The sequence below is a fragment of the Podarcis pityusensis genome, assembly GCF_964106645.2.
Source record: "Podarcis pityusensis genome assembly, chromosome: 8".
NCBI classification, from domain to species: Eukaryota; Metazoa; Chordata; class Lepidosauria; order Squamata; family Lacertidae; genus Podarcis; species Podarcis pityusensis.
This window is the reverse complement of record NC_138033.1, coordinates 75,623,586-75,647,547: the sequence shown is the minus strand read 5'-3', so window position 1 is coordinate 75,647,547 and position 23,962 is coordinate 75,623,586. Positions and strand designations below refer to the sequence as shown.

The following is a 23,962-nucleotide window of genomic DNA, read 5'->3' as shown; positions in this document are numbered from 1 at the left end:
AGAGAGAGAGAGAGCAGATTGAGGAGTGCACATGCTTACTTCCAACTATCAGTCGTGTTTCATGGAAGCTATTGACCAGTCTGATGAGAAAGGAAGAGATAAAGGTTGGAGTTCAAAAGAAAGATAAATAACTGCTGAACAAACAGAAGGGTGGTTTGGTGTGCGTTTTCCCCCCAAAACAGTGCAAACATACAATCGACAGCTGTTGATCCCAGAACACAAAAGGACATAAAGAGGGGCATTGCAAGAATGAGGTAAGTTCTATCTAAAATGTCTTTCTGAAAGGGATCTGGAACACTATTCGATGTAATTTTGACAGCAAAGTAGAATTGATCCTTGTAGGATTGCTGCAAAATTATGAGACAATCAGGACTTTGCAGTCTGCTCTGTGGCAAACTGAAGTATGGGTTACATGGATCAAATTCACTCAGATTTCTTGGGCAAGCCCTTAATCTGAGAATCCTGCAGAGCAGTGGTCTGTTTCTTGAAGTGAAGGGATAGACTGTATCTCTGCTGTAAGAAGCACACTAAAGGAAGATCTAATTTCGCAACTCAGCATGCAGTTTGCAAAACAGAACTGGTAGTTCAAATCTCTTTTTGTTATCGTTATAAACATAGTTCATCAGAACCCACTGGCCAGATGCTTACTTAAGAAATAACTGACATACCTCCTTTTTTGTGAAGTATAAGCCTATTAATAGCTACCACTGGTCATGATAATTATAGTGTATGCATCTGAACACCAGATCCCAACAGTTGGCAGACTGTTGCTGTTGTGCTTAGGCCCTGCTTTGGGGGCTGATCCAGCAGTTTGGTTCTTTTAATATTCTTATTGCTCACCAAGTTGGGCCCTTCTGCTATTTCTTTTTTTAAATCATAGTCACAAAAAATAGAACAATGTTTCAACTGACAGAAGGGCAATATTTGGCAAAAACGATAGGTTTTATGGTAGTTGTAGTCCAACATGTTGGCTGCTCCTGGTGTAAACAGTTTTCCAAAGAAAATGCATGTGCATATCAGGAATGAGGAGTAAATCCATTTGGTTCACGTTTTAATTGTTCTATAGATTTCACAGATCTGTAAGTCGGGGCACTGCATTTTGGGCAACCACCATGGGTGAGAGCTTAGCTCGGCTTCCATTCAAAGCAGCGCTGGTGCCCACCCCACTGCTAAAAGGCTGCCCAGGGGGCAGCAGGGAGGGTGAGTGGGGGATTGTTGCTGCCATTGCAAGAAAATACTGCATGGTCGTGTGCCCATGAAGGGGCCCCGCAGCAGCACTATGCTGGGGAGCCCCTGAAGTCCGTTGCCAACTCTGCCTAAGTCCTGGGTGCAATTGTACGGTGTCAGCCTACTTGGATGTGCATCTTGGGTTGAGTCAGCTTGGCCTCACCACTCTTTCTTCATTGTCTCCCCTGCAGACTTTGCCTCTTCCTCTTCGCCTTTTCCCATGGGGTGCTCAGTGACCTCATCCAACTGGAGAAAATGTATGGACGGATTGCATCCCCCGACTTCCCGAACATATACCCCAATGGCAAGGAGAGGACATGGAACATTACTGTGCCCCCTGGCTATGGTATCCGCCTCTACTTTACCCACTTCAATCTAGAGCTTTCCTACCAGTGCGAATATGACTATGTGAAGGTATGTGACGTCACAGACATGTGAGCGTGCTTTTAACAGGTAGTGTCAGGATTGCTGCTCAGGAGGCTCATTCAATTCAGACCCAAGCAAGCAACCAAAGTGATATCCTTCATGCCTGGTTAATTTCCAAAGTACGCTTGCTTTCTCTGATCTCTTTGAATTCTTGCAAGTTCATTCTCCTCTTTGTGTGCAGAGGTCCCAGGTTCAATCCCAAGCAACATGTCCAGGCAGAATATACCTTGCCGTATGTCAATGTAGATTATACTGTGCTGTGTGGTCCAATAATCTAACTCAACTTCTTCATGCAGCACGTATTTAAACTGTGGAACTCGCTCCCACAGGAAGCAGTAATGACCAAGCTGAATGGCTTTAAAAGAGGATTGGGCAAATTCATGGAGGTGGTCATCAATGGGTACTAGCTATGCTGTTTGTGCTCTGTCTCCATGGTCAGTGGGAGCAATGCTTCTGAATACAAGCTGCTGGAAACTACAGGAGAGTGCTCTCATGCTCAGGTCCTCCTTGGTTTCCCACAGGCATATGGTTGGCTACTGAGAACAGGATGCTGAACTAGATGGGCCATTGGTTTGATCCAGTAGGCTCTTCTTATGTTCTTATAGTATAAGGCAGCTTCCCATTTTCCTGGGATAACCACTGGCAGGTCCACTTAAGGGCAGGCAAAAAGGCATTATCATTGCATTTATATATAGATATGTATCTCATTCATCTCCCTGCTTTCCAGTTGCGTTCAGGAGGGACAGTCTTGGCTACCCTGTGTGGACATCAGAGCACAGACACTGAGGAAGTCCCAGGGGACAGGACGTACCACTCCATCAACAACAACCTAGCTGTGACTTTCCGATCAGACTATTCCAACGAGAAAGAATTCACTGGCTTTGAGGCCTTTTATGCTGCTGAAGGTGAGAGGGTGGAGGTGATGTTCCTCTTTCATGCAAGCAAGGCAGAGTGGGCATGTCAATGGCAAGTGGTCATCATAGAAGAGTGGTAGAGCACATGCACTGCATTTAGGAGGTCCCATGTTCAGTTCTCAGCATCTCCAGGAAGGACTAAATTTTTCTTCTTGAAACCCTGGAGTTTCCCTGGCATCTTTAGGTAGGGCTGGAAGAGACACCCATATGAAATCCCAGAGAGCTGCTGTGCATCAGCGTAGACAATACTGAGCTAGATGGACCAATGGTATGACTCAGTATTCAGTACTCAGACCCAGCTTTGGGTGTTCGTATGTTTTTCTTTGCCCAGAAGAGGCCTGATTCTGCCATTACCCCATTTCCAAAGGGACCTGAGACACTATTCTCATGTGGTCTAAGATGAAAAGATACATGTACCATGTTTTCCAGGGCTAATGCAGATCTAAACGTGCAAAAAAATGTCCCAACTACATTTTACAGAGTAGACCCATTGAAATTAAAGGCCATTAGCCATGTCAGCCCTTAGTGGGGCTGGCATTAGGTGCAACCCTCCGTCTTTCCACCCGTGGCACCATCTCAGCCCCTGCGTCACATATGTGTCCACGCCCGCTTCCAGAAATCCCTCGCCAAAATGGTTGCAACTTGCTTTGGGAGAGCTACATCCAAGCTCCTGTTTCTCCTCCCTTTCCTCCAGACATTGATGAGTGTGAACAGCTCCCTGACAGCGAGCCACTTTGCGATCATCGTTGCCACAATTACCTGGGCGGCTTCTACTGCAGCTGTAAAATCGGCTACCGTCTACACAAAGACAAAAGGACCTGTACAGGTGAGTCTCTTGGGAGCTGGTGAGAGCTGCTTACAAGTGGGTTTTTAAAACAAACAAGCAAACAAAAACCTGTTTCCTTGACCAGCTTATGTTGGAGCTGTGCTTTATTTAGGTATTTGCTGATTGTTTACTTGTTTTGTTTAAAATTAAGGTGAGGAACTTTAGACCTGGGGGCTAAATGTGGCCCTCTTGGCTGTTCTGTCTGGCCTTTCAAACTCTCCCTACACCTCTCACTGGCCCTGCCTTGCACAGCAAGTATATTTGCCTGACTGGGATGTATTGTTGGATTCTGATAAAGCCTCTTGCTTGACTGGATGGATAGAGACTGGGGTGTGTGAATATGTGTATAAGCTGGCCTACTGTACTAAAGTCAAACATACAGTTGTTGTTGCTCCACCCACTTTTGGCTCCAGCCCTGCCCACCAGGGGCATGTGGCCCCTGGAGGGTTGCCCAGAAGGAAATGTGGCTCTCAGGCTGAAAAACGGTTTTCCACCCCAGTTTCAAAATTGTTATATAGTGCTCCCCAGCAGAGCTTCCAAGGCACTCCACAAAATTCAACACTTGATCTTAGCCAAAAGGCCGAGAAGCGATCACACAATTCAGATAAACTAACACAAATAAAATCTCAGCATTTAGAAAGCAAATACATTAAACTACACTAAAACCCACAGGTTGATTACCGGTTTCATTTTTGTTTTATAAATTAAGTTTCTAGGCCTTAAGACTGTAGGGATATTTGGAATACCTGAGGTCCAGAAAAAAAGCTTAGAATTGTGTCGGGAAACCAATCAGCAGCCAATAGGTTGCATCCAAAGGCAGCCCTATGTTTTAAGTCTGCAGTATGCTAGGCACAGTCTTTGATTTTTCTGCCACCCACTCAGGAAGGCTTATTATTCACCAGCTCTTTTTTCTCTTTCCTTTCTTCTCCCTCTCTCCTCCCTTCTTTATTTTCCAGCATGAAATAAATAAATTCGCTTCTTCGCGGCTTAGGGAGAGATGGAGCTAGACGTGTCAACATTCCCTCCTGAACTGCCTGTAGCCTCGTGCGCAATCATACAGAGCGCTATGCTTGATCCGTGACTAGCTTGTGTCTTCTTCCTCTTCCTCCTGCCTAGAACTGTCTCCTGCAGCAAATAAAATGGCTTTCTCTGTTTCTACCAAGCCTACTGCAAACCTTTCCTCTGCAGCCTCCGAAAGAGCATAGGAAGTTGTAATATATTGAACCCAACCCACTGGTCCATAGTACGGCTTACACCAGGCTTCCTCAACCTCGGCCCTCCAGATGTTTTTAGACTACAATTCCCATCATCCCTGACCACTGGCCCTGCTAGCTAGGGATCATGGGAGTTGTAGGCCAAAAACATCTGGAGGGCTGAGGTTGAGGAAGCCTGGCATACACTGACTGGCTGCTGTTCTCCATGGTCTCAGGCAGAGAGTCTATCCCAAGCCTACCTGGCACTCTCTTCCAGGAGCTATGATTCAGAGGCAGACTGCCTCCAACAGTGGAGGTGGAATGTAGCCATCATGTTTAGTAGACATTGTTTGCCTAACTTTTAAAGTCCATAAGCACACTGGAATTTTTGACTGCCTAGGGCACCACTTTTCTCCCCCCTTCCCCTCCCCTGGATAAGTCACCCTACAAAGAGACAAGAAGTGTACAAGTACAACTTCATTTCCCCAAGAGATCTGGGTAAAAGTTGTATCCAGTAGAATTAATCTAAGCCTTGAAAAGCACAAGGAGCCATGAAAAGAAAGTGGGAAAGGGCGTCATTTTTCCAACTTTTGCTTTTGCATGCAGGTTGTCCCAAGTTCAACCTCTGGCATCTCCAGCTAAAACAGGGGTGCTGAACCTGTGGCCTTGTTGGGTTCAGCAGTTAGGGATGATGGGAGTTGTAGTCCAACAAAAGCTGGAGGGCATGAGATTCCCCTGTCCCTGTGTTAAAATGATCAGATTAAGGGAAACACTATTCTGATGTCCTGGAGGGTCCACTGCAAGCTGGAGTAAGATAATGCTAGACTGTGTGAACAAATAGTCTGATCTAAGGAAGCTTCTGAGCAGCAGTGACACTTTTAAAAACGTAATATGTGTTCATTTTAAAACTTTGCTCCTTTTCACAAATTGGTCTTCAGGGCAACAGGCTGAAAATCATGTCTTTAAACAGAAACACACATACATAGAAAAGTAGAATGTCAAGGAGTAGCCTTTTATATGCACCAGCTATCTATATCAGAAAGATAATTTAAACATGGAAGTTCTCCCTGCCTGCAATGAAATGGCAAAAGCCATGCACGTCACCCACCCACTCCCACTTTGCTTCCACTCTTCCAACTCGCAGCAACTTCCCAGTTACTCACTAATGTAATTCAAAGCCTACTGTTAATTTTGGACCTAATGATCCAGCCATCCAGCCATCACGAGTTCACCAGTTGAGGCAAGCTACTTCCTCAGAGTTCAAGTCTCTCGTGGGCAGTATAGTGTTACTCTAATAAAAATATAGCCCTAAGTGTAATTGAATACTCTCTCGGCGCCCCTAAAGCCCAGCTAGAGTTTACAGCCGAGGACGGCGTGAAAAATTGTCCAATTCCTCTTGCGCAAGCCATTTTTTCTTTTTCTTTTTTAAAAAAACTGCTTTATAGATTTTTCTTGCCTGCAGATCTGTGAAATAAAAATACAGCCCATAATAAAGGCAGCTCCCTGTGGCCATATCCAAAGAGCTATAAAACACAGGAGAGTCAGTTCAAGCCGTTCCATTGTCGTGACCACAAGAAGCTGTCTGTTCTCACTGTGTAACAGCCGGGGAGAGCTGGTCCCACTTTGTCCCATCAATTGTGACAAGGAGTGCTCTACAGAGCACGGCAGCATGAGCATCACAGGCACATATCGGGGAATGCTGTGACACCACTTGTGCCAACTGGGTAGCATATGTGATGTCCCTGCCTCATTAGTGCCGGTTCAAGAATGACTGTGATGGAACAGGCATGTATTGCACAATTGCTACAAACTATGATGGCTATGTTCTAAACGCCACTGTCAGAGGTAGAATAGCCTCTGAATACCAGATGGTGGGAATCCCAAGTGGTGAGAGCTGATGTTGCACTCAGGACCTGCTTGCAGGCTTCCTATTAGAGCATCTGGTTGGCCACTGTGAGAACCGGATGCTGGATGTGGTTCAGGCCTTCAGGGCTCTACTTATTATCAGTATTGTCTACACTGACGGACCAGTAGCTCTTTAAGGTCTGGCTGGAGAGATTTTCAACCCTACTTGAAGATGCTAGGCATTGAACCTGAGGCCCCCGGAAAGTTTCTCAGAACAGAATACGGCCCTCAGGGTGAAAAAAAAGATTCCCAAACACTGCACTAAATCCTCTTGTGATGTTGGCAGGATATTTGAAAGTCACAGTAAAGAAAGAACTGCATGACTGTCGACTGTCAGAAAGTCAGAGACAAAACAGAAGCTAACACCAGCATTTAAAATATGGTTGGGTAAAGCTTGTTGAAATGGCACAAGTTGCAGAATACATTCAGTTATGTAATAGAAGGAGGGGAATCTCAGAAAGTCTGAAGGACAATCGGGTCTTATTTACAAACACTATGATGAATAGATATGGATTAGATATCAACTGCTACAATTCACTGAAACTAATTTAAAGCAGTATTAATGAGTTGTTATGAAGGCCAGTGTTTGCACTTAAATATTTCAGTGCGTATCTGCATTGTGCCAAGTTGTTGGAGGAGCTAGCTACACCCCTGCCGACAAGAAAATAAAACTTTTTCTTTCCAAGGTTATATGTGGTCAAGGGGGAAAGAAGCAAAATAGAGGGAGTGGGGGAGAAGAGGCTTAGTACTTGAATGCCTTTTTGATTTTGAGTCATCTCGAGCTGCACCACTGTGAAGGCAGAAAATATTCCTGGCCTACGTCTGTCAACCCCTTGCTCCATCCTCCTCCATAAATCAGCAAGGAAGTTGCTGCAGTTCAGATTCAGAACCTGCAGCTGCCTGGCCCTAGCCAAGTACCAGGCGCTGTCAACAAGCAAGAGTTCCTTCAGGCACTCGGTAACCGATCAATCCTGCCTGCTGTGTCCAGCGGGAGATGCCATGACTCCGAGCATGCCAGCCAGAGTTACAGCTGGATTTTGCAGAGCAAGGATGATTTCCACTCCTACACACGCCTGGCAACCAAGAGAGCCGCTGAGGGGTGGGTTGTATTTTTGAAAGCATCGGGAAGGAAACAGGGAGGGCAGCTGCCATCAGAATTGCACATGTAAACCAGAGTTGGGGAACCTTTGGCCTTCCAAATGTGGCTGGACTCCAACTCCCATCAACACCCCCCGCCCACCCGCCAGCAAGGCCAATGGATCAGAGATGATGCAAGTTGTAGTCAGACCAAAGATTCCCCACCCCTGATGTAAAGAGAAGGCTTTAGGTACTGCATTAAAGAGTAAGATCACTGGTCTACCTCAGTGCTGTCTACACTGAATGGCAATGGCACTGTGGAGTTTCAGACAGGGGGGTCTCTCTCTCCCTGGAGATGCCAGGGATTTGAACCTGGGGCCTTCTGCAGCCAGAGCAGGTGCTCTGCTACCGAGCTACAGTCCTTCCCCTTTAAACAAGTGGAAGGCCGATTCAAAGATGACAGCCACGTAGGTAGCAGGGTTTGCAGCTATCGGTACTGGTAGCTGGTGCCCAGCTGGAAAAGGTGTACCAGGGGTCAATTAAATTGGTCAAGGCATTAAAGCACCTTCCATGCATGGAGATGCTAAAAGCATATGGAGCATTTTAGTTCAGGGAAACTTTGAGCAAAGCTGGATAGACAAGGTCCACCATTGTTGGAGCTGATGGTGTAGCTCACAACTCCCACCTAGCAGTCGTGCTCCAAGCCAATTGGAAGGCACCAGTTTGGCGGAGGTGTTTTTAAAGTGTTTTTTAGAATTATGAAACTTTTTTCCTCCCCTCCCATTTTCAGATTTGGATTGGGGTGCATTCAAGCAACTGATAAGCAATAAACTGGGGGTAGGGAAAGTGACATCCTTCGCAGAACTTCGCCACCAAAAGATGTTGCAGCAATGGCCATTGGTTAAATTGATTTTTTAAAAAAGGTTTAGGTAAGAACTAATTGAAACCCCATTGATAAGCAGTATATTTCTACCCTGTGCTAGGGCCAAATGGAGGACTGCTTGATATGCCACACAGTACAGCTATCTCAGCAAACGCTTAGTTATCTTACTGCTACTGACTGTTTGGCATTGGGGTTTTTATGTATTCATTGTATGTTTTGTTGGGGGGGTAGGAAAATAGGGGGAGACTACATTTTAATTAGGGAGAGGGTCCCAAGCTCAGTGATAAAAGGATCTGCTTTCTATGCAGGAGGTCCCAAATTCAATCTGCAGCATTGGCAATTAAAAAGATCAGCAAATAGATGATGGAAAAGACTTCTCTGCCTGAGACCCTGGAGAATCGCTGCCAGTCAGAGTTGACAATACTGAGCTAGATTATCTAGTCATCATTATTAAAGAATTTATGAATAATCATTTACATGCATCTCAAGCTGATTTCCAAATATACCATAAAAACAGATGAAATTGTTTGAAAAGCAGTACAAGAACAACTAGATTTCAGAAATTCATCAGACCTGCTATAATACTGAGGCCTAGCCAAATTCTTCAGAATTGAATTAACAAGCTCATAGCTTTCTCCCCTTTTCCTTACATCGGACAACTATGGTATTTGCTTATTGTGGGGTCTTCAGATGTTGTTAGACTACAGCTCTCATTAACCCCAGTCAGCATGGCCAATACTTAGGGATTTATTTTTATTTACTGCCTTTCATCATAAAATAGCAAGGTGGCTTACCAAATGAAATCAAAACAATGTAACAATCATATATTTTTTAAAAAGGAATGCTACATATCCAGGAACTCTCCAAAGAATTGGCACTAAAAATCAGTGCTTGGGCCTCCAGTCAAGAGTAACGGACAATGAGAGTTGTAGTCTGATAAAATCTGGTAGGCGTTAGATTCCTTGTGTTCAAAACACATTAGGAATCCTTGAATACTTTTGTACAAATGCATTTGAACTGATGGAAGCCACCATGAGGGATGTGCAGGCAACAGAAAAGCAGGGTAAAAATGGCCTTATTACCGTAACAAACTGCTGCTTTGACAAATAACTTTATAAATGCATTTGATTTCCTGAGAAGAATTTGGGATTTATTTATTTTCTCTCTCTCCACTTTTCAGCCAATTGTGTAGATAAAGTGCTGACTGCAAGATCTGGAGAAATTTCCAGTCCACGTTATCCCAACCCATATCCCAAACTCTCCCAGTGCAATTATGGGATCCAGGTGGAAGATGGATACATGGTCGTCTTGGAATTTGTGGGAAGCTTTGATGTAGAGACCCACCCAGAAGTGGAATGCCCCTATGACATCCTTAAGGTCATTTGGACCTGCTCACCAGGTCTTCTATTACTAAAGAAACTTGTTTTCTGTACGGTCGGCACCAGTTAAGTTGTATCCAATGCTAGTAGTCCTATTCAGAACAGGCCCAATGAAATGGCTAACTTAGGCCCAATCAGTTTCAATGGGTCTACTCTGAGTAGGACTTGGCTGGCTACAATCCTACACCAATGAAGAGCTGAGGACACTGCAATGCCCCAATGCATGGCAGCAAATTGCAGTTACTTCTGGGGGCACCTAACTGGAATGCTTGAACTGTTACCAGTTTTCACATCCGTCTCCCATTACAAAGAATTCAGATACTCTTATATCCACACTAAATCCCCATACAAATAAAATAAAATAGAATCACATGTACTGAGAATGTTGGAAGTTGGTTGCATGTATTTATGGACCAGGTAGCTACAAAATAGACTTGGGGTAGATGGCTAAACTGGTGCATCCAGCCCAATATCTACTCTAGCTGGCAGTGGCTCTCCAGGGTAGCAGCCCCCAGGCATTCCCCTCTTGGAAGCCCAAGTTATGCCTACCATAAAGTATACCCTGGACCCCCTAAGCTAGTCTGCTGTCCCCTTGGGGTGGGGATACTGTCCCACTGCCAGTGTTTCAATATTTGGGTGCCAAACCGGGAAGCTTCTATATTTGGAACCAGTAGCCCTCATCCCTGGAGTTGCTCAGGAACTTTAACAAGCAAAAAGAAAAAACACACAATAAAATCAGTGCAGGTTTGAAGGGCTCAGTCTGCCATCTTGATTCAAAACAGGCATCCCATTTTATCCAAGGTAAAACCCTGCTCATTAATCTCAGGAACCGTCGTTCAAAACTTGGTTACAGTATCTTAAGAGGTGCCCAAATGCATAGCGAACAAGCCATTTTCCAAAATAAACAGTAGATCGAAATGGGGGGAGGGGGGATCAGCCCATGATGGAAGAAAGGTTGGGATGTTTCCCTTCACTGTTTCAGATCAAAACACCCAAGCAAGAATTTGGCCCGTTCTGTGGGGACACCCTCCCTATGAAAATTGAAACCCGTAGCAACACCGTCAACATCCAGTTCACCACGGACCTCTCTGGAGATCACACAGGATGGAAAATCAGATATATCACAACAGGTAAGATTATTGCTTTTAACCAAAGAGCAGGCAGCAGTGAAGTTCTGTTGGGTACACATATCATTTCCTGGCTCCTAGGGAGCCCTGGGAATGGTAGCTCTGTGAGGGGGCCGAGTTATGGTCCTCCAGCTCTGGGGCACAAGGATGCCAAGCTGCAGGAACCACAGGATCCTGAGGAAGCTGCTTCTTATTAGCTGTTGGTCAACTGGTTCAGTACTGTCTACCGTTGTGACAGGTAAGGCATGAGGTAGGGATACCAGCAGTAAGTGCCAATGACAGGCAGAGCCACCTGCTGACTAGCTGTACGTAAGGAGGAAGGCAGGTGTGGGCTGACTGAGAGCAGACCGAGGCTGTTGAGGCTGGGCCCCAATTCCCCTAATAGATCAGCTTCCACCATCTACTACTCTATCTGTTATCAGCCCTCCAGGCTCTCAGGCAGATTTCTTTCCCCATCATGGATGTTTTAAGAAATAATGCCAGCTGGAGACTTGTCCCATGTCTGCGCCTTCTAAGGATGCTCATTTTCCTCCCTAGTTCTTTAACTATCAACAGGTAGAGGACCTAAAGAAGTTGTCCTATATCCAGTGCTATTTTTCTAGAAAAGAGGTGCTGGAACTCACCATCAATGCCTTCCTTGCTCTCTTAAAATGGCAATGGCACCCACCTGAGAGTTGCCAGAACCCTCCTAAGACGTGCCAGAACTGAGTTCCCCCAAGTTCTGGCTGAAAACCCCCCTGCTTATACCTAGTCAGAGTTTATCAAGATTAGTAATGTCTACGTTGGGTAGCAATAGTTCTCCAGGCCATGCCCAGGAACGAACCTGGAACCTTCCGAATACAAAGCACGTGTTACATAACTGAGCTAGGTCGTTCCCTACACAGGCCAAAGTCCATCAAGCTCACTGTTGTCTAATCTGAGTAGTGGGCAAGCTCCAACAGGGCTCTTATTATTTATACATGCTCTTGCATTTTTTGAATTACAGCTCCCATCATCTCTTACCATTGAGTCATGCTGGTGTGGCTGATGGAGCCCAACAACAGCTCAAGGGCCACAGGGGAGCCACAATCCAGAGCTAGATGGACTAATGCTCTTCTAAGGCACCTTCCTATTCACAACACAAGCAACTGCAGAAGGAACAAATTAGCCATCATTTCAACTGTGGGATTAAGCAGGATGTAGTGTGAGAGCGCCACCTCCCCCACATATTAGTATGGACGCAAGATTTGAATCTGCTTTGACAGGAAATGGCAATGATGTGTTTTTTTGTTGTTGTTCAACTTTCTGCAGCATTGCCGTGCCCCAACCCTGAAGCGCCACCCAATGGCCACATCTATCCAGTGCAAGAAAAATATATTATGAAAGAGTCCTACAATCTCTCCTGCGATATCGGCTACGCACTCTTGGAAGTAGGTAAAACCATCCCTTGCGGTGCACACCTGAGCATATGGGTATACTATTTAACTGAGGAACCAAAGCAGTTTTATGTATTCACAGCAAATATGACTTTCTGAGTGCCATGGCCAAAACAACTTGAGGGAACGCCAGCCTTGGGAGAGAGAGGGGGAGAATATTTAGTGGGCAGCTGGGGGTGGAAAATCATGGGGGTATGGAATGGAGTATCCTGGAAGAGAGCATGGCTGGCTAGATAGCATATCTGCACCTAACACTGAGGCATAAAGGCTTGCACTGGCTGCACATGTTACCAGGCAAGGTTCAAGTTTCTTGCACTGATTTGCAAGGCCCTTAGTAACTTGGATCCAGGATACATCAAGGATACCGTCTGATCTCTTATATCCCTCCCGGATCACAGAGATATTTTGGGTAAATCACTGTTAGCTGGTCTCCCTGTGGCTCCAGGGCCGTATCTAGAGGGTGGCAAGGTGGGGCCCCACTACGGGCACAGGCGAGGGGGGGCACAAAATCAGCTAAAAATATGTCCATTAATACGTCTATAAATAAAAATATTGATTATTGCCTCATAAGAAAAGGTTTTAAAAAGAGGGTGAATTGAAGGGGGGGTTGGAGGAGAGGTGGAAAGAAGAGCTAATTTGTCAGTCGCTAGGGGGCACAATCTGGACAGTTCTGCCAGTGGCGCAAGATCACCTAGCTACGGCTCTGTGTGGCTCAGAGGTAACTATCGGAAGTCACACATTTAGTATTGTGGGCCCAAACCTATGCAACTCCCACTGTGGCTGAGTTTAGACTGGCTCTCCCCTGCTGAACATAAGGCACTTGACAAACCCCCTCTAAGTTTTTGTCATATTGATCCAACCAAAGCATATTTAGAGTAGACCCATTGGTTCTAATCAGTGCTTTCGGGGGGTATACAGGGGTATGCATACCCCTAAACATTTTGTGAATCTAAGTTTGGCCTCATTGAGGGGCGGTATTTCAATATGAGTAGGAAAATGAGAGTACCCCTAAACATTTTTTGGGGGGACCACTGGTTCTAATAGGTCTACTCTGCATTAGGGATGGGCAAATATTTTGTTTCTTGTTTTTTCAGTCTTAAGTTTCATTTTCCTCACTACCATATCAGTTTGTGATTAATTTAAAGGCCATTGGAATATTCACCAGCATTTAAGTGTGAATTTCCCAATAAACAGTTTTTTTATATGCAATTAAACCTAATGTGCATTTTGAAAAGCTATTTTCCTAATGCAATGTGTTCCTTTGCATTATTTTTTGTAATTTATTTATAAGCACACATTACATTAGTCTATGCATTTTACTTGGCTGGAGAACTACATTCCATAATTCAGAGAAGTGCAGATTTTAAAGGAGAGCCATGTTTCAGTTCACATTTTATTTCAGAAAGTGCGAATCAAGTAAGTCTGCCATTAAATGAAAAGTGAATCAAAATTCTCTCTGAACCCTATCTTGGACATAACTAACACTGAATATCACCCATTATTGAAAACTAACGGCAAACACGTTCTCGCAGGCTGAACTAGACATATTTCCCCACCGGGGAAAATCCATTTGGGCTGTCAAAGCTATGATTGTTTTCAAGAAAATAAATAGGATTTCTGTTTTCCTCTTTCCCTCCCACAGAATGAGATGATTGTGGAATCTTTCATGGCGATATGTCAAAAGGACGGCTCCTGGAACAAGCCAATGGCTCAGTGCATCAGTAAGTCAATGCGAAGGAGTGGGTGGAGAGAGGTCTTTGGATTTGTAATATTCAGATGGATTACTGGTTTAATTATTTCTTTTGGGAATCCATATTGTGTTTGACAGAATGAAGCAGTCTTGCACACACAAAAAGCGTAGGAGGCAAAGCATGCTTGAATCAGAGCATAATAAAATTTGTTTTAATTGGAATATTCTCAGTGGGAGTACAGATCAACAGGCACCCAAAATTCAGCTGCAGAGTTGCTATCAGGGTTTTAAAAGTTTCCATCATTTTCTTCTGGCAGGGCTCCTACGCTTTTAATGGAAAAACCTGGATTTTTCCACTTGTTTTTCTTCTTTAATTTGATTTTAATATCCAAAAGCCACCTTGGAGATGGGAAAAAGTAGGAAGCTGTAAACTTAGTTATTTTATTGACAATATTTATAGGCTGCGCAGGAACAAGAGTTCTCATTGCAGCTCCAAAATGTTTTATATTTTAAATACTTTACGTAGGCTTGCCATGTCAGGAAAATTCCTGACAAGTCCTGTTTTGACCGCTTCGGCGCAGCGGGGACCCTTCAAACCACAGGCGGGTGAAGCCTGTGACCCTGGGACTCGGCGGGCACTGTTTGCGCCCCCCCAATCTGCAAAGGAGCCCGGCAACGGGCTCCGGAACAGAGCGGGGAAGTGAAGGCGCTGTGCTGCGAGTCGTCTGCTTCTTTTGTGGAGTGAAGCCGCGTAGCTGTTGCCGGAGAGCGCTGCCTTTTTTCCTGGACAATTCGGACTTTAAAACAAATATCCGTGAGTACCCAGAATTTGGACAAATTGGGACATTAAAGGAAGATTAGTGAAAAGGGCAGAATTGGACTATAAAAAAAAGAAAGAAAAATTGATTGAATTTGGTACGGAGCGGTAAGGGCTAAACAGGAAGTCACCCTTCCGTTCTTTTGTAAATATAACAAAGCAAAGACAATTTGTACTAGAGCTTTGAAAATTGCTTTCAAAAGAGTGGATTCCAACATTTTAAATTGGGAATATTTTTTTTGGACTATTTGAAGCAGTAAAAGGAAGTTACTTTCGTCCTGATCCTGGAGCGGGGAAGTCAGGACTGACGTGAACAAATCAAGGTATCTGTGTGTGTCAGATAGCTAAAAGAAGAGAATTTTTGTGACTCTACTGTTCCCTTTCGCATTTTAAAGGAATATATATGGATAAAGGATTTTAAGTAACATGGAAATGTATCAGAAACAAATATAAGTCTTCTCCCTAGGGGGAGCCTTAGAAACTGTAACTAAATGCCAAGGACTTGACAGCTGTTACAAAGAACCGTGGGAGAGTGCAACAATGTTTTCAGAAGTTGTGGTTTGCCTGCTCAATAAAACAAATATTCTACTGGAAGAACTACATGATAAGGTGAACCAGATGGCCAAGTCGACTGGAAATCTCAGACTGGCAGTGGAAGGCGTTGATCAAACTGTGGGAATATATGTGGAGTCTATCCAGGACTCAAACCAGGAGTGTGTTTTGACAGAACAGGGGTTTGTGGCATTAAATCAGGAGTGTGGCTTGACAGAACAGTCTCAACAGGAGCTTGATCCTTCGGACTTGATAATGGAACTTGGAAAAAATCAGAGATGGGAAGGGAAAGTTCGGTGTGGTTTGGAAATGGGGGGCTGGATTGACCCCCCTATGTTGGGATATTTGGACTTTTTAAATTCAGTAACAGGCTGCGACATGTTTGGAAATGTGGGGGCCCACAAATTTGGAGGGCCCTTGAAGTATGCTCTTAAATACTACATGGAATGCAGCGATGAACAGGGAAAAGGATCTGATCTGATGAGAAGGGTTAAAAACACTATTAAGTTGGAGCTATTACGAGCAAGTGACTACAGCCACAAATATGAAGAAAAGCTGCGGAAGGGCCATGGAAGTGACTTGAGGGCCTCGGATATAAGGTCACCGGGTTAGATTGATGAATAAGGACTGACAAATCCCGAAACCAGGAGGAAGGGACGTTGGATTAAGACTGGACTTGATTATATGCTTCTTTCTCCTTTTTCGTTTTTTTTGTTTTTTAACTAATAGAATGTGTTATAAAGCTGATGAATGATAGAATGAGAGAAAAATGAATGATAGGAAAATGTTGGAAGAATTTACCTGGCTTTAGTAAAGATGTATAAAGAATTATGAAAGAACATTATGAATATAAGAAGCTGGTAAAGTCAAGATTTAAATTCTAAATTTTAAGGTTTATTTTATAATAGAAAGATGGAAAGGATTTGCTGGGATAATTAAAAACTATTAAAGAATCATGAAAGAACACTATGAATATAAGAAGCTGGTATAGTTAAGATCTAAATTTTAAATTGTAAGGTTTATTATATAATAGAAAGATGGAAAGGATTTGCTGGGATAATTAATAACTAGAATACAAAGGAAGGGAGGAGGAGGAGGAGGAGGTCTAATGTTTTTTCTTCTCTACTATTATTTTTCTTTTGTATTTCTTACTTTCTCATATTTTTATTTTTTATTTTTGTATCTTTTTCTTATTGTGTGCAAGTTTTTGTATTTTCTATTCTTTGTTTTTGTGTAATTTTTGTATTTTTTGTTTTCTTTGGAAATTTCAATAAATATTATTTAAAAAAAAAAAAAAGACAAGTCCTGTTTTGGGGTGTAAAAATGGCATCGGGGGCAATTTTGCCGAATCAGCAACATGATGGAAAAAGCAGCAGAAACAGCTCAAAAAGTTTAAAATCACTATTTTTGGGTTAGGTTTCCAAAAAAAAAAAAATTGTGGGTGGCAGGAATTTTACTTTTTGAAATATGGCAACTCTATTTTGTGGACTGCAGCCTTCACAATGAATAAATCCAAAGCTTTGGGGTCTTTATAATATATCCGCTGATTCCCCTTTGAATTTGGATTCTACTGGTTCAGTTGTTCTGTAAGGACAGGGCTCTGGGGTAGATATCAAGGGCACAATTCAGCAAAATGAGCAGGAGTGAACAGAGGTCTCTTGAACTGCCATCCAGAGCATGATCAACAAGGAGAATTGAGGCAAACAGGCCCCACCACCAGCACCTGGGTCAACATGGGCACACTAAGAACCACCAAGGCTGACACTGATTGCCATATATTTCCCCCCCAAAAATGTTTTATAGTTGGGGCAGCTCACTGGGCATGTGTATGGATGAGTATAGATTGTTTTTATTACTTTAAAATATGTTTTAGCCCTCCCATCAACAAAATGGTTGTTTATTCAAAAGTTGAATGTGATTAGCATGAGAGCAGCAGAAGCCAGCTCCTCCATTTTATTCCTGTAGTCATGATGGTGCTCACTGGAGCATGTTTAAACTACACATGCTCAGTGTTTCATTAGGTTTGGAAAACTTTTTTAAAAAATCAAACTCATAATCAGAAATGTAGTTCTTGTTGCAAAGCATGAAATGGCAGTGAAGGGGAGAAATGTTAAGTGTGTGCTTCACGACATGGCCCTTCAACAAAAAGTCTTGTAAGATCATTGGGCAGTAAGCAATGAAGGAGTTCCATTAGTTAGCGGTTAACAGAACTATATAGGGACGCGGGTGGCGCTGTGGTCTAAACCACAGAGCCTAGGACTTGCTCATCAGAAGGTCGGCGGTTGGAATCCCCGCGACGGGGTGAGCTCCCGTTGCTTGGTCCCTGCTCCTGCCAACCTAGCAGTTCAAAAGTACGTCAAAGTACAAGTAGATAAATAGGTACCACTCTGGCGGGAAGGCAAACGGCGTTTCTGTGTGCTGCTCTGGTTTGCCAGAAGCAGCTTAGTCATGCTGGCCACATGACCTGGAAGCTGTACGCCAGCTCCCTCGGCCAATAAAGCGAGATGAGCGCTGCAACCCCAGAGTCGGCCACGACTGGACCTAATGATCAGAGGTCCCTTTACCTTTAACAGAACTATGATGTTAGGTAACTTTAGATGATGGACTCTAGGGGTAGTATCTATCTGTACCATTTTCTTCAGCAGACTTTTAATCTATTTAACTTGGATGTGCAGCCTACAGTGATGTAGCTCACACTGCAGAGAACAGTCTGCAATGGTAAAGGATGTGCTTGCGATAATACAATGGTCCCACAAGCGATGCTCGCTCCCACACGCTGACCCCCTACTTTCCACAGGTCTACTTTTAAATTCAAAGGCTGACCTGATAACATGGTAAGCCCATCTGTGAACCCACCGCAAGTACAGGGAGTGAATGCCCACATAAAATGTGTGTGCGAAATAGCATTTTCACTAGCACCAGTTCATACTGTACTGGTAAGATACAGGTTGAGTTAAGAACATAGGAAGCCACCCAATAGTACTTCTGTTTATCCATGTAGCTGAAGATTCAAGCAAGGATATTTTTTGTCAACTCCTATCTGATTCTTTGCACTAGGACAGCTTGTCTCAATATAGCATCCTCCAGAGGTTCTGAACTACAATTCCCATCAGCCCTGAGGCGCACAATATGGGAGCTGTAGTCCAAAACATCCATAAGGTAGCTAAGATGCAGAAGGTTGTTCCAGATACCAGGGACTGAATATAGCACTTTCTACATACAAAACAGGGACGCAGGTGGCGCTGTGGGTTAAACCACAGAGCCTAGGACTTGTCGATCAGAAGGTCGGCGGTTCGAATCCCCGCGGCGGGGTGTGCTCCCGTTGCTCGGTCCCAGCGCCTGCCAACCTAGCAGTTCGAAAGCACCCCCGGGTGCAAGTAGATAAATAGGGACCGCTTACTAGCGGGAAGGTAAACGGCGTTTCCGTGTGCTGCGCTGGCTTGCCAGATGCAGCTTGTCACGCTGGCCACGTGACCCGGAAGTGTCTCCGGACAGCGCTGGCCCCCGGCCTCTTAAGTGAGATGGGCGCACAACCCTAGAGTCGGACACGACTGGCCCGTACGGGCAGGGGTACCTTTACCTTTACATACAGAACAGGTAACCTGTTACTGAAAGCTTTGGTTCTTTTCCAGTCTAGCTAGTCCTAGGTTTCCCTCACCCAGTCTTACAAAGCATTTTAAAACTGTTGTTGCTCCATTCTTTTCAGTTGTTGACTGTGGTCCAGCCGAGGACACAGCAAACGGTGCACTTGTGTATGTCACAGGGCCTGATAGAACTACATACCAGACTGAGATCAAATACAAATGCAAGAGCCCCTACTATGCTCTGAAAGCCGGACGTTCTGGTAAGAAAAATGAGTTTAAGGGAGCATGGGCTTGATACACACATCTTTAAATGTAAACCCCATTGTCCCAAATGGGGCAATCACACTAGGACCTACTTTGCAGTATTCTTGTTTAGCCAGCCATGACCTCTTTCAGGATACTCCGTTCTATCTCCCCCTGCAGTCAGCCAGCATTCCATGGCCACTGAGCCTTCTTCGTTGGGCTGTTTTACGGTGCTTCTCCATTTAGAGGTTTCTCCCCGGCTTCCAAAATGTTCTGCCTACTTCTCCAAATGTTTAGTCCTAACAAGCCTGCAGCTACCTCCTTTCTTGGGCTTGTATGGTGTCATTTTGGCTACCAGTGAATCAACACTTGAGGGCAGAGTTCTCTATTGGCCTTTTATGATATCGCATCAGTGTTTAGTCATGCCTCTTGACTGAAAAGCAAAGTGCCATAAATGTATCTGTAATGGGCTCAACAGTGGTTGACATTTGCATGCATATCCTCCACCCAGCAAGTGGTTGTGCTGCTGTGATGTCACAGCATGTTCACACACATAATCCAGAGTCACTGCAGCATACCCGAGTATTCCTCAACCAAGCAACTCATGATTATCCAGCCGAGACACCTCACGGGGTTTAGGGAAGATAAAAATGCAAAACTGGTAGGAAATAGATTTACATACTTAGGAACAGCAAAAAGTCTGAAAGAGCTGGATTTTTCAGCGATTTGAAGAAGCCAGCTGTATATTTGGGGCACATTTAACAACATTTATATACCTCTTGATTGTAGTAAAACCTCCAAGCAGTTTTATTGTAGAGTGCTTTGCTCTGTGCAGACATCTAAACTGCTTAACTTTTTAATGTAGGCAGGTACCTGTGCGCCCCTGATGGCTACTGGAGAGATTCCATGGGAAACAAAGCACCTCCTATATGTGAGACAGGTAATGTATGAAACCACAGGTTCCCCACTCCTGCCATACATAGCCAGGTGACACTTAACAAGATAAATGGCCTGGAAACATCTTGTTTTCTCCCCCTCTCCAAATTCACTTCAGAAGTTGAAATATTTTTGACTGATGTTGAATGTATGAAGTACTGTATCCCATTTTGTCACCATCACTCCCACCTCAGTTTTGACCAGGAATGGAGAACCTGTGGTTCTCTTCAGCCCCATCCACCATAGCCAACAGCCAGGGACAGTGGAAGTTACAGCAGCTAGAGGACCTCAGGTTCCCCATTCCCGACTTTTGTCTTCACAGACTTTAAAATGGTGCAAAGCAGCCTTTATACCTTATCCTACCCATCAGCCCCCTTTCTCTTAACTCATCCAGAGCTAGAGGTCCAACATCTGGAGGGCTGCATCTTCCCCATTCCTGACCAAAGACAATGCCATGTCCCAAAAGAGAAAGTTACAGCCATTGAGTTAGAGGCAGATGTTGCAGGCCATCTAGCCCAACATCTGCTCACTGCAGAAAATCAAAAGGTACAGCATCTTTAACAGATGGTTGCCTGGCCTCTATATGAAAGACTTCCAGCAAGGGAGAACCCACACCCCTCCAGGGAATTTGTTCCATTTTTAAATTGCTTCCACCATCAAGAGCAGTTGCTTAATGTTCACTTAAACTCTACCCTCCAGTATAACATAAAACCATTAGATCTAGCCTTGCCCCCTAGGGTAACCAAGAACAAATCCCCTCTTCTATACAACCCTTCAAGGTATCTGAAGAAAGCTATCATGTTCCACTCAGGTGGAATCTAGACCATATAAAAAACACGGAAAATGCTTTTTAAAAAATGTTTTGAAAAATATATTGAATTTGCCATAGCTCGTCATCACCATCTAGTGTCACATTTGTATAATGCACTTTACAACACACTTAAAACATATTTGCAGCTGTATAGCTGCCTCCATAGCCTTCTGTTGTTCAGGCTAAAAAGTATCCAGTTACCAAACAGTTCTAGGTAATACAATTTTTTCCCTGCAAAAAGGAAGGGAGAGTGGCCTATCTTAAATTGTTTGTGTGCCACCTTTCATTTCAAAGCAATGGCAAAGAGATCTACAACAAAATGAGTAGCATATATCAAAAACATAATGAAAAAGTCTTCACCAAAACTGCAGTAAAACCCCCATTGCAATCAGTTAAAGTAAGTAGCCAAAAATGCCAGGAACTGGCATTAACACCATAAGGATGTTACTACCAACAGGAACACACAAAAATCAGTATCTCCCTTATCTCCAAGAGATTATTCTCCAACGTAGATGCCACAATGGAATTATCCATTTATTCTCCATACTACAGTGGTACCTCTGTTTAGGAACGCTTCTGGTTATGAACGCTTCAGGTTATGAGCTTTGCTAACCTGGAAGTAGCTGCTCCTGGTTTCGAACTTTGCCCCAGGATGCAAACGGAAATCACGCGCAACAGCGGGAGGCCCCATTAGTGAAAGCGCACCTCATGATAAGAAGTTTCAGCTTAAGAACGGACCTCCGGAACGAATTAAGTTTGTAACCAGAGGTACCACTGTACTGTAAAATTGACAGCTTGAGGCTGGGTTTTTTTGTTTTCAGGCATACTGCATCTTTCAAATGAGATCAACCTTCTACAACTTGCTGCCCTCCAGATGTTTTGACAACAGCTCCCATCAGCCCCAGTCAATCTGGACAAGGGTCAGGGATTGTGGGAGTTGTAAATTCAAAATGGAAACATGGGATTACCATGAAGTGTTCTTCTGGTCAGCAGGGAGAGCAGAACATGCAAGAAATGATTAAAACCTCTTCTAAAAGACAGAGTCAACAACACAAAAGAGTGTTTACTGAGGCCCTCAGGAAAAGGGAACCTATTCCCCAGTCCCATCTTGGCCATAGCTTTGAGGAGAAAACCTCCATACACTAACTAGAACAAACACAAATTAAAAGCAGAACAGAAACAAAAATGAAAGTCAAAAGGGCCACAGACGAAAAATGCCAGGACCCTAAATAAAGAGGAACTGTGTAAATTTGAGCATATAAGGCAATTTACATAACATCTACACACCAGGTTTAGCTCATTTCTATATATTCCAGACGACTGACTTCTTTGCCTACAGAGGTTCCGAGATTCAAGCCCCAACATATCCAAGTAGATATGAGAAACCTCCTGACAGAAACCCTGGACTCACTATCAGACAATGAAAGTCTATACTAGACACCAGATGTAGCAAAACTGTTTTAGGCTAATGACCATGTAGCCTTTGGGTGAGTGCACTCTCATTTTGACCCCTGGCCTTGATACTCCTCATCCCTGCTCCAGGCAATATTGAGTTAAATGAACCAAACGTCCAGCTGCGCACCAGGCATGCATATTATTCCTATGAAAATACCCCCAACCCACACATGATGGAACCCTCCCACAATTGTGTTGAACACAGGTAGGGTACTCCCAACTCAGAAGCTCCCAGCATAGGGTAAACTACCCTGTTAAGAAATTGGCCTGACATGCCAGCTTTTTCTGGGCAGAGAATTTGAAAAGGACAGAGTACAGGCTGTCCCTCACCCACCCAAGCCACTCCCCTCTTTGGATCAGGCTACCATTCTACAGCTGTTCTCACTTAAAATTCAGGACTTCTTTCAGAAACATTCATTTTGAACTATAAGCAATATTCATGACAGTTAAAAGTCTTGCTTCTCTAATGGAACCCTAACACTATTCGTTCTCTCTCTCTCCACGCCCCCCCCCCCCCAAGTTTGTGGAATCCAAACTTCAAATACTCTGAAGCGCATTTTTGGTGGAAAGAAGGCACTGCCTGGCCAGTTCCCTTGGCAAGTTCTGATCACTAATGGACAAGGAGCAACTGGGGGTGGAGCTCTTTTGTACGATAACTGGATCTTAACAGCTGCCCACGTCCTCCCAGAAGCAGACGCTTCATCCTTGACACTGAAATTGGGGCTTCTAAGAAAGCGAAGCACTCACTACCACCAGGCCTGGGCAGAATCTGTTTTTGTGCATGAAGGGTTTACCAACGATGGCATCAATTTTAACAATGATATTGCTTTGATCAAACTGAAGAACAAAGTCCCCATTAATGCAAACATGACTCCCATTTGCTTGCCAGGACAAAGCAGCAGGTTCCACATAAACACAACCAACACTGGTGTAGTAGCTGGGTGGGGGAGAACAGAGAAAAGGATGCAGTCACACAGCCTGATGTACACTGAGCTAGATGTGGTTGATCCAGAGAAGTGTAAAGCTGCTTATGCAAACCAGACTTTGGAGGGGAAGCAACTAGTGTTGACAGAAAACATGTTCTGTGCTGGATATGAACAAGGAGGAAGAGATTCCTGTAGCGGCGATAGTGGCGGGTCACTGGTGTTTTTTGATGCCGAAACAAAGAGGTGGTTTGCAGGCGGCATTGTGTCCTGGGGTCCTCCAGAGTGTGGTTCTGCAGAGCTGTATGGTGTATACACTAAAGTGATCAACTACATTTCCTGGATTGAAGACATCATTTCCCAAAATTCTTGATTATTATTTTTTACCATTTCATTTGTAGCACATTACCAAGAAAAGAAAACCTTTACACAGAATTACAATTACGCAAGAAATAAAAAAATATAGTACATTAACTGGGACTTCAATTTTAGGTAAATATGCCGAAGATCAAGCAGTAAATGCTTCCAGGTTTTTCAATGTACAGCAGAACCCTGTGCATGTTTACTCAAAATCATATG

At 44.0% G+C, this 23,962-nt stretch overlaps 2 protein-coding genes across 13 annotated transcripts in view; one reads left to right on the top strand and one right to left on the bottom strand.

The window, feature by feature from the left end:
* TARDBP (TAR DNA binding protein) overlaps positions 1-23,962 on the bottom strand; it is a 40,852-nt gene that overhangs the window by 4,610 nt on the left and 12,280 nt on the right. The window contains exon 8 of one of the 12 annotated variants that reach the window (XR_013989392.1): positions 40-80. The exons of the other annotated variants lie outside the window; for them this stretch is intronic. The gene's annotated coding sequence lies outside the window, so the exon portion shown is untranslated. The remainder of the gene's footprint in view (positions 1-39; positions 81-23,962) is intronic. 12 annotated transcript variants of the gene reach the window in all.
* Positions 7-23,857, top strand: MASP2 (MBL associated serine protease 2). Its single transcript, XM_081016118.1, has 11 exons — positions 7-254; positions 1,419-1,641; positions 2,381-2,558; positions 3,262-3,393; positions 9,632-9,828; positions 10,813-10,960; positions 12,248-12,366; positions 14,015-14,093; positions 19,138-19,275; positions 20,124-20,198; positions 22,981-23,857. The coding sequence occupies exons 1-11, from the start codon at positions 250-252 to the stop codon at positions 23,754-23,756; spliced, it is 2,070 nt and encodes a 689-aa protein (XP_080872244.1). The 5' UTR covers positions 7-249; the 3' UTR covers positions 23,757-23,857.

Coding starts and splice junctions, on each gene's coding strand:
- MASP2 (XM_081016118.1), top strand. Junction 1,642..2,380: donor GCGAATATGACTATGTGAAG/GTATGTGACGTC, acceptor CCTGCTTTCCAG/TTGCGTTCAGGAGGGACAGT. Junction 19,276..20,123: donor TCTGAAAGCCGGACGTTCTG/GTAAGAAAAATG, acceptor TTTTTAATGTAG/GCAGGTACCTGTGCGCCCCT.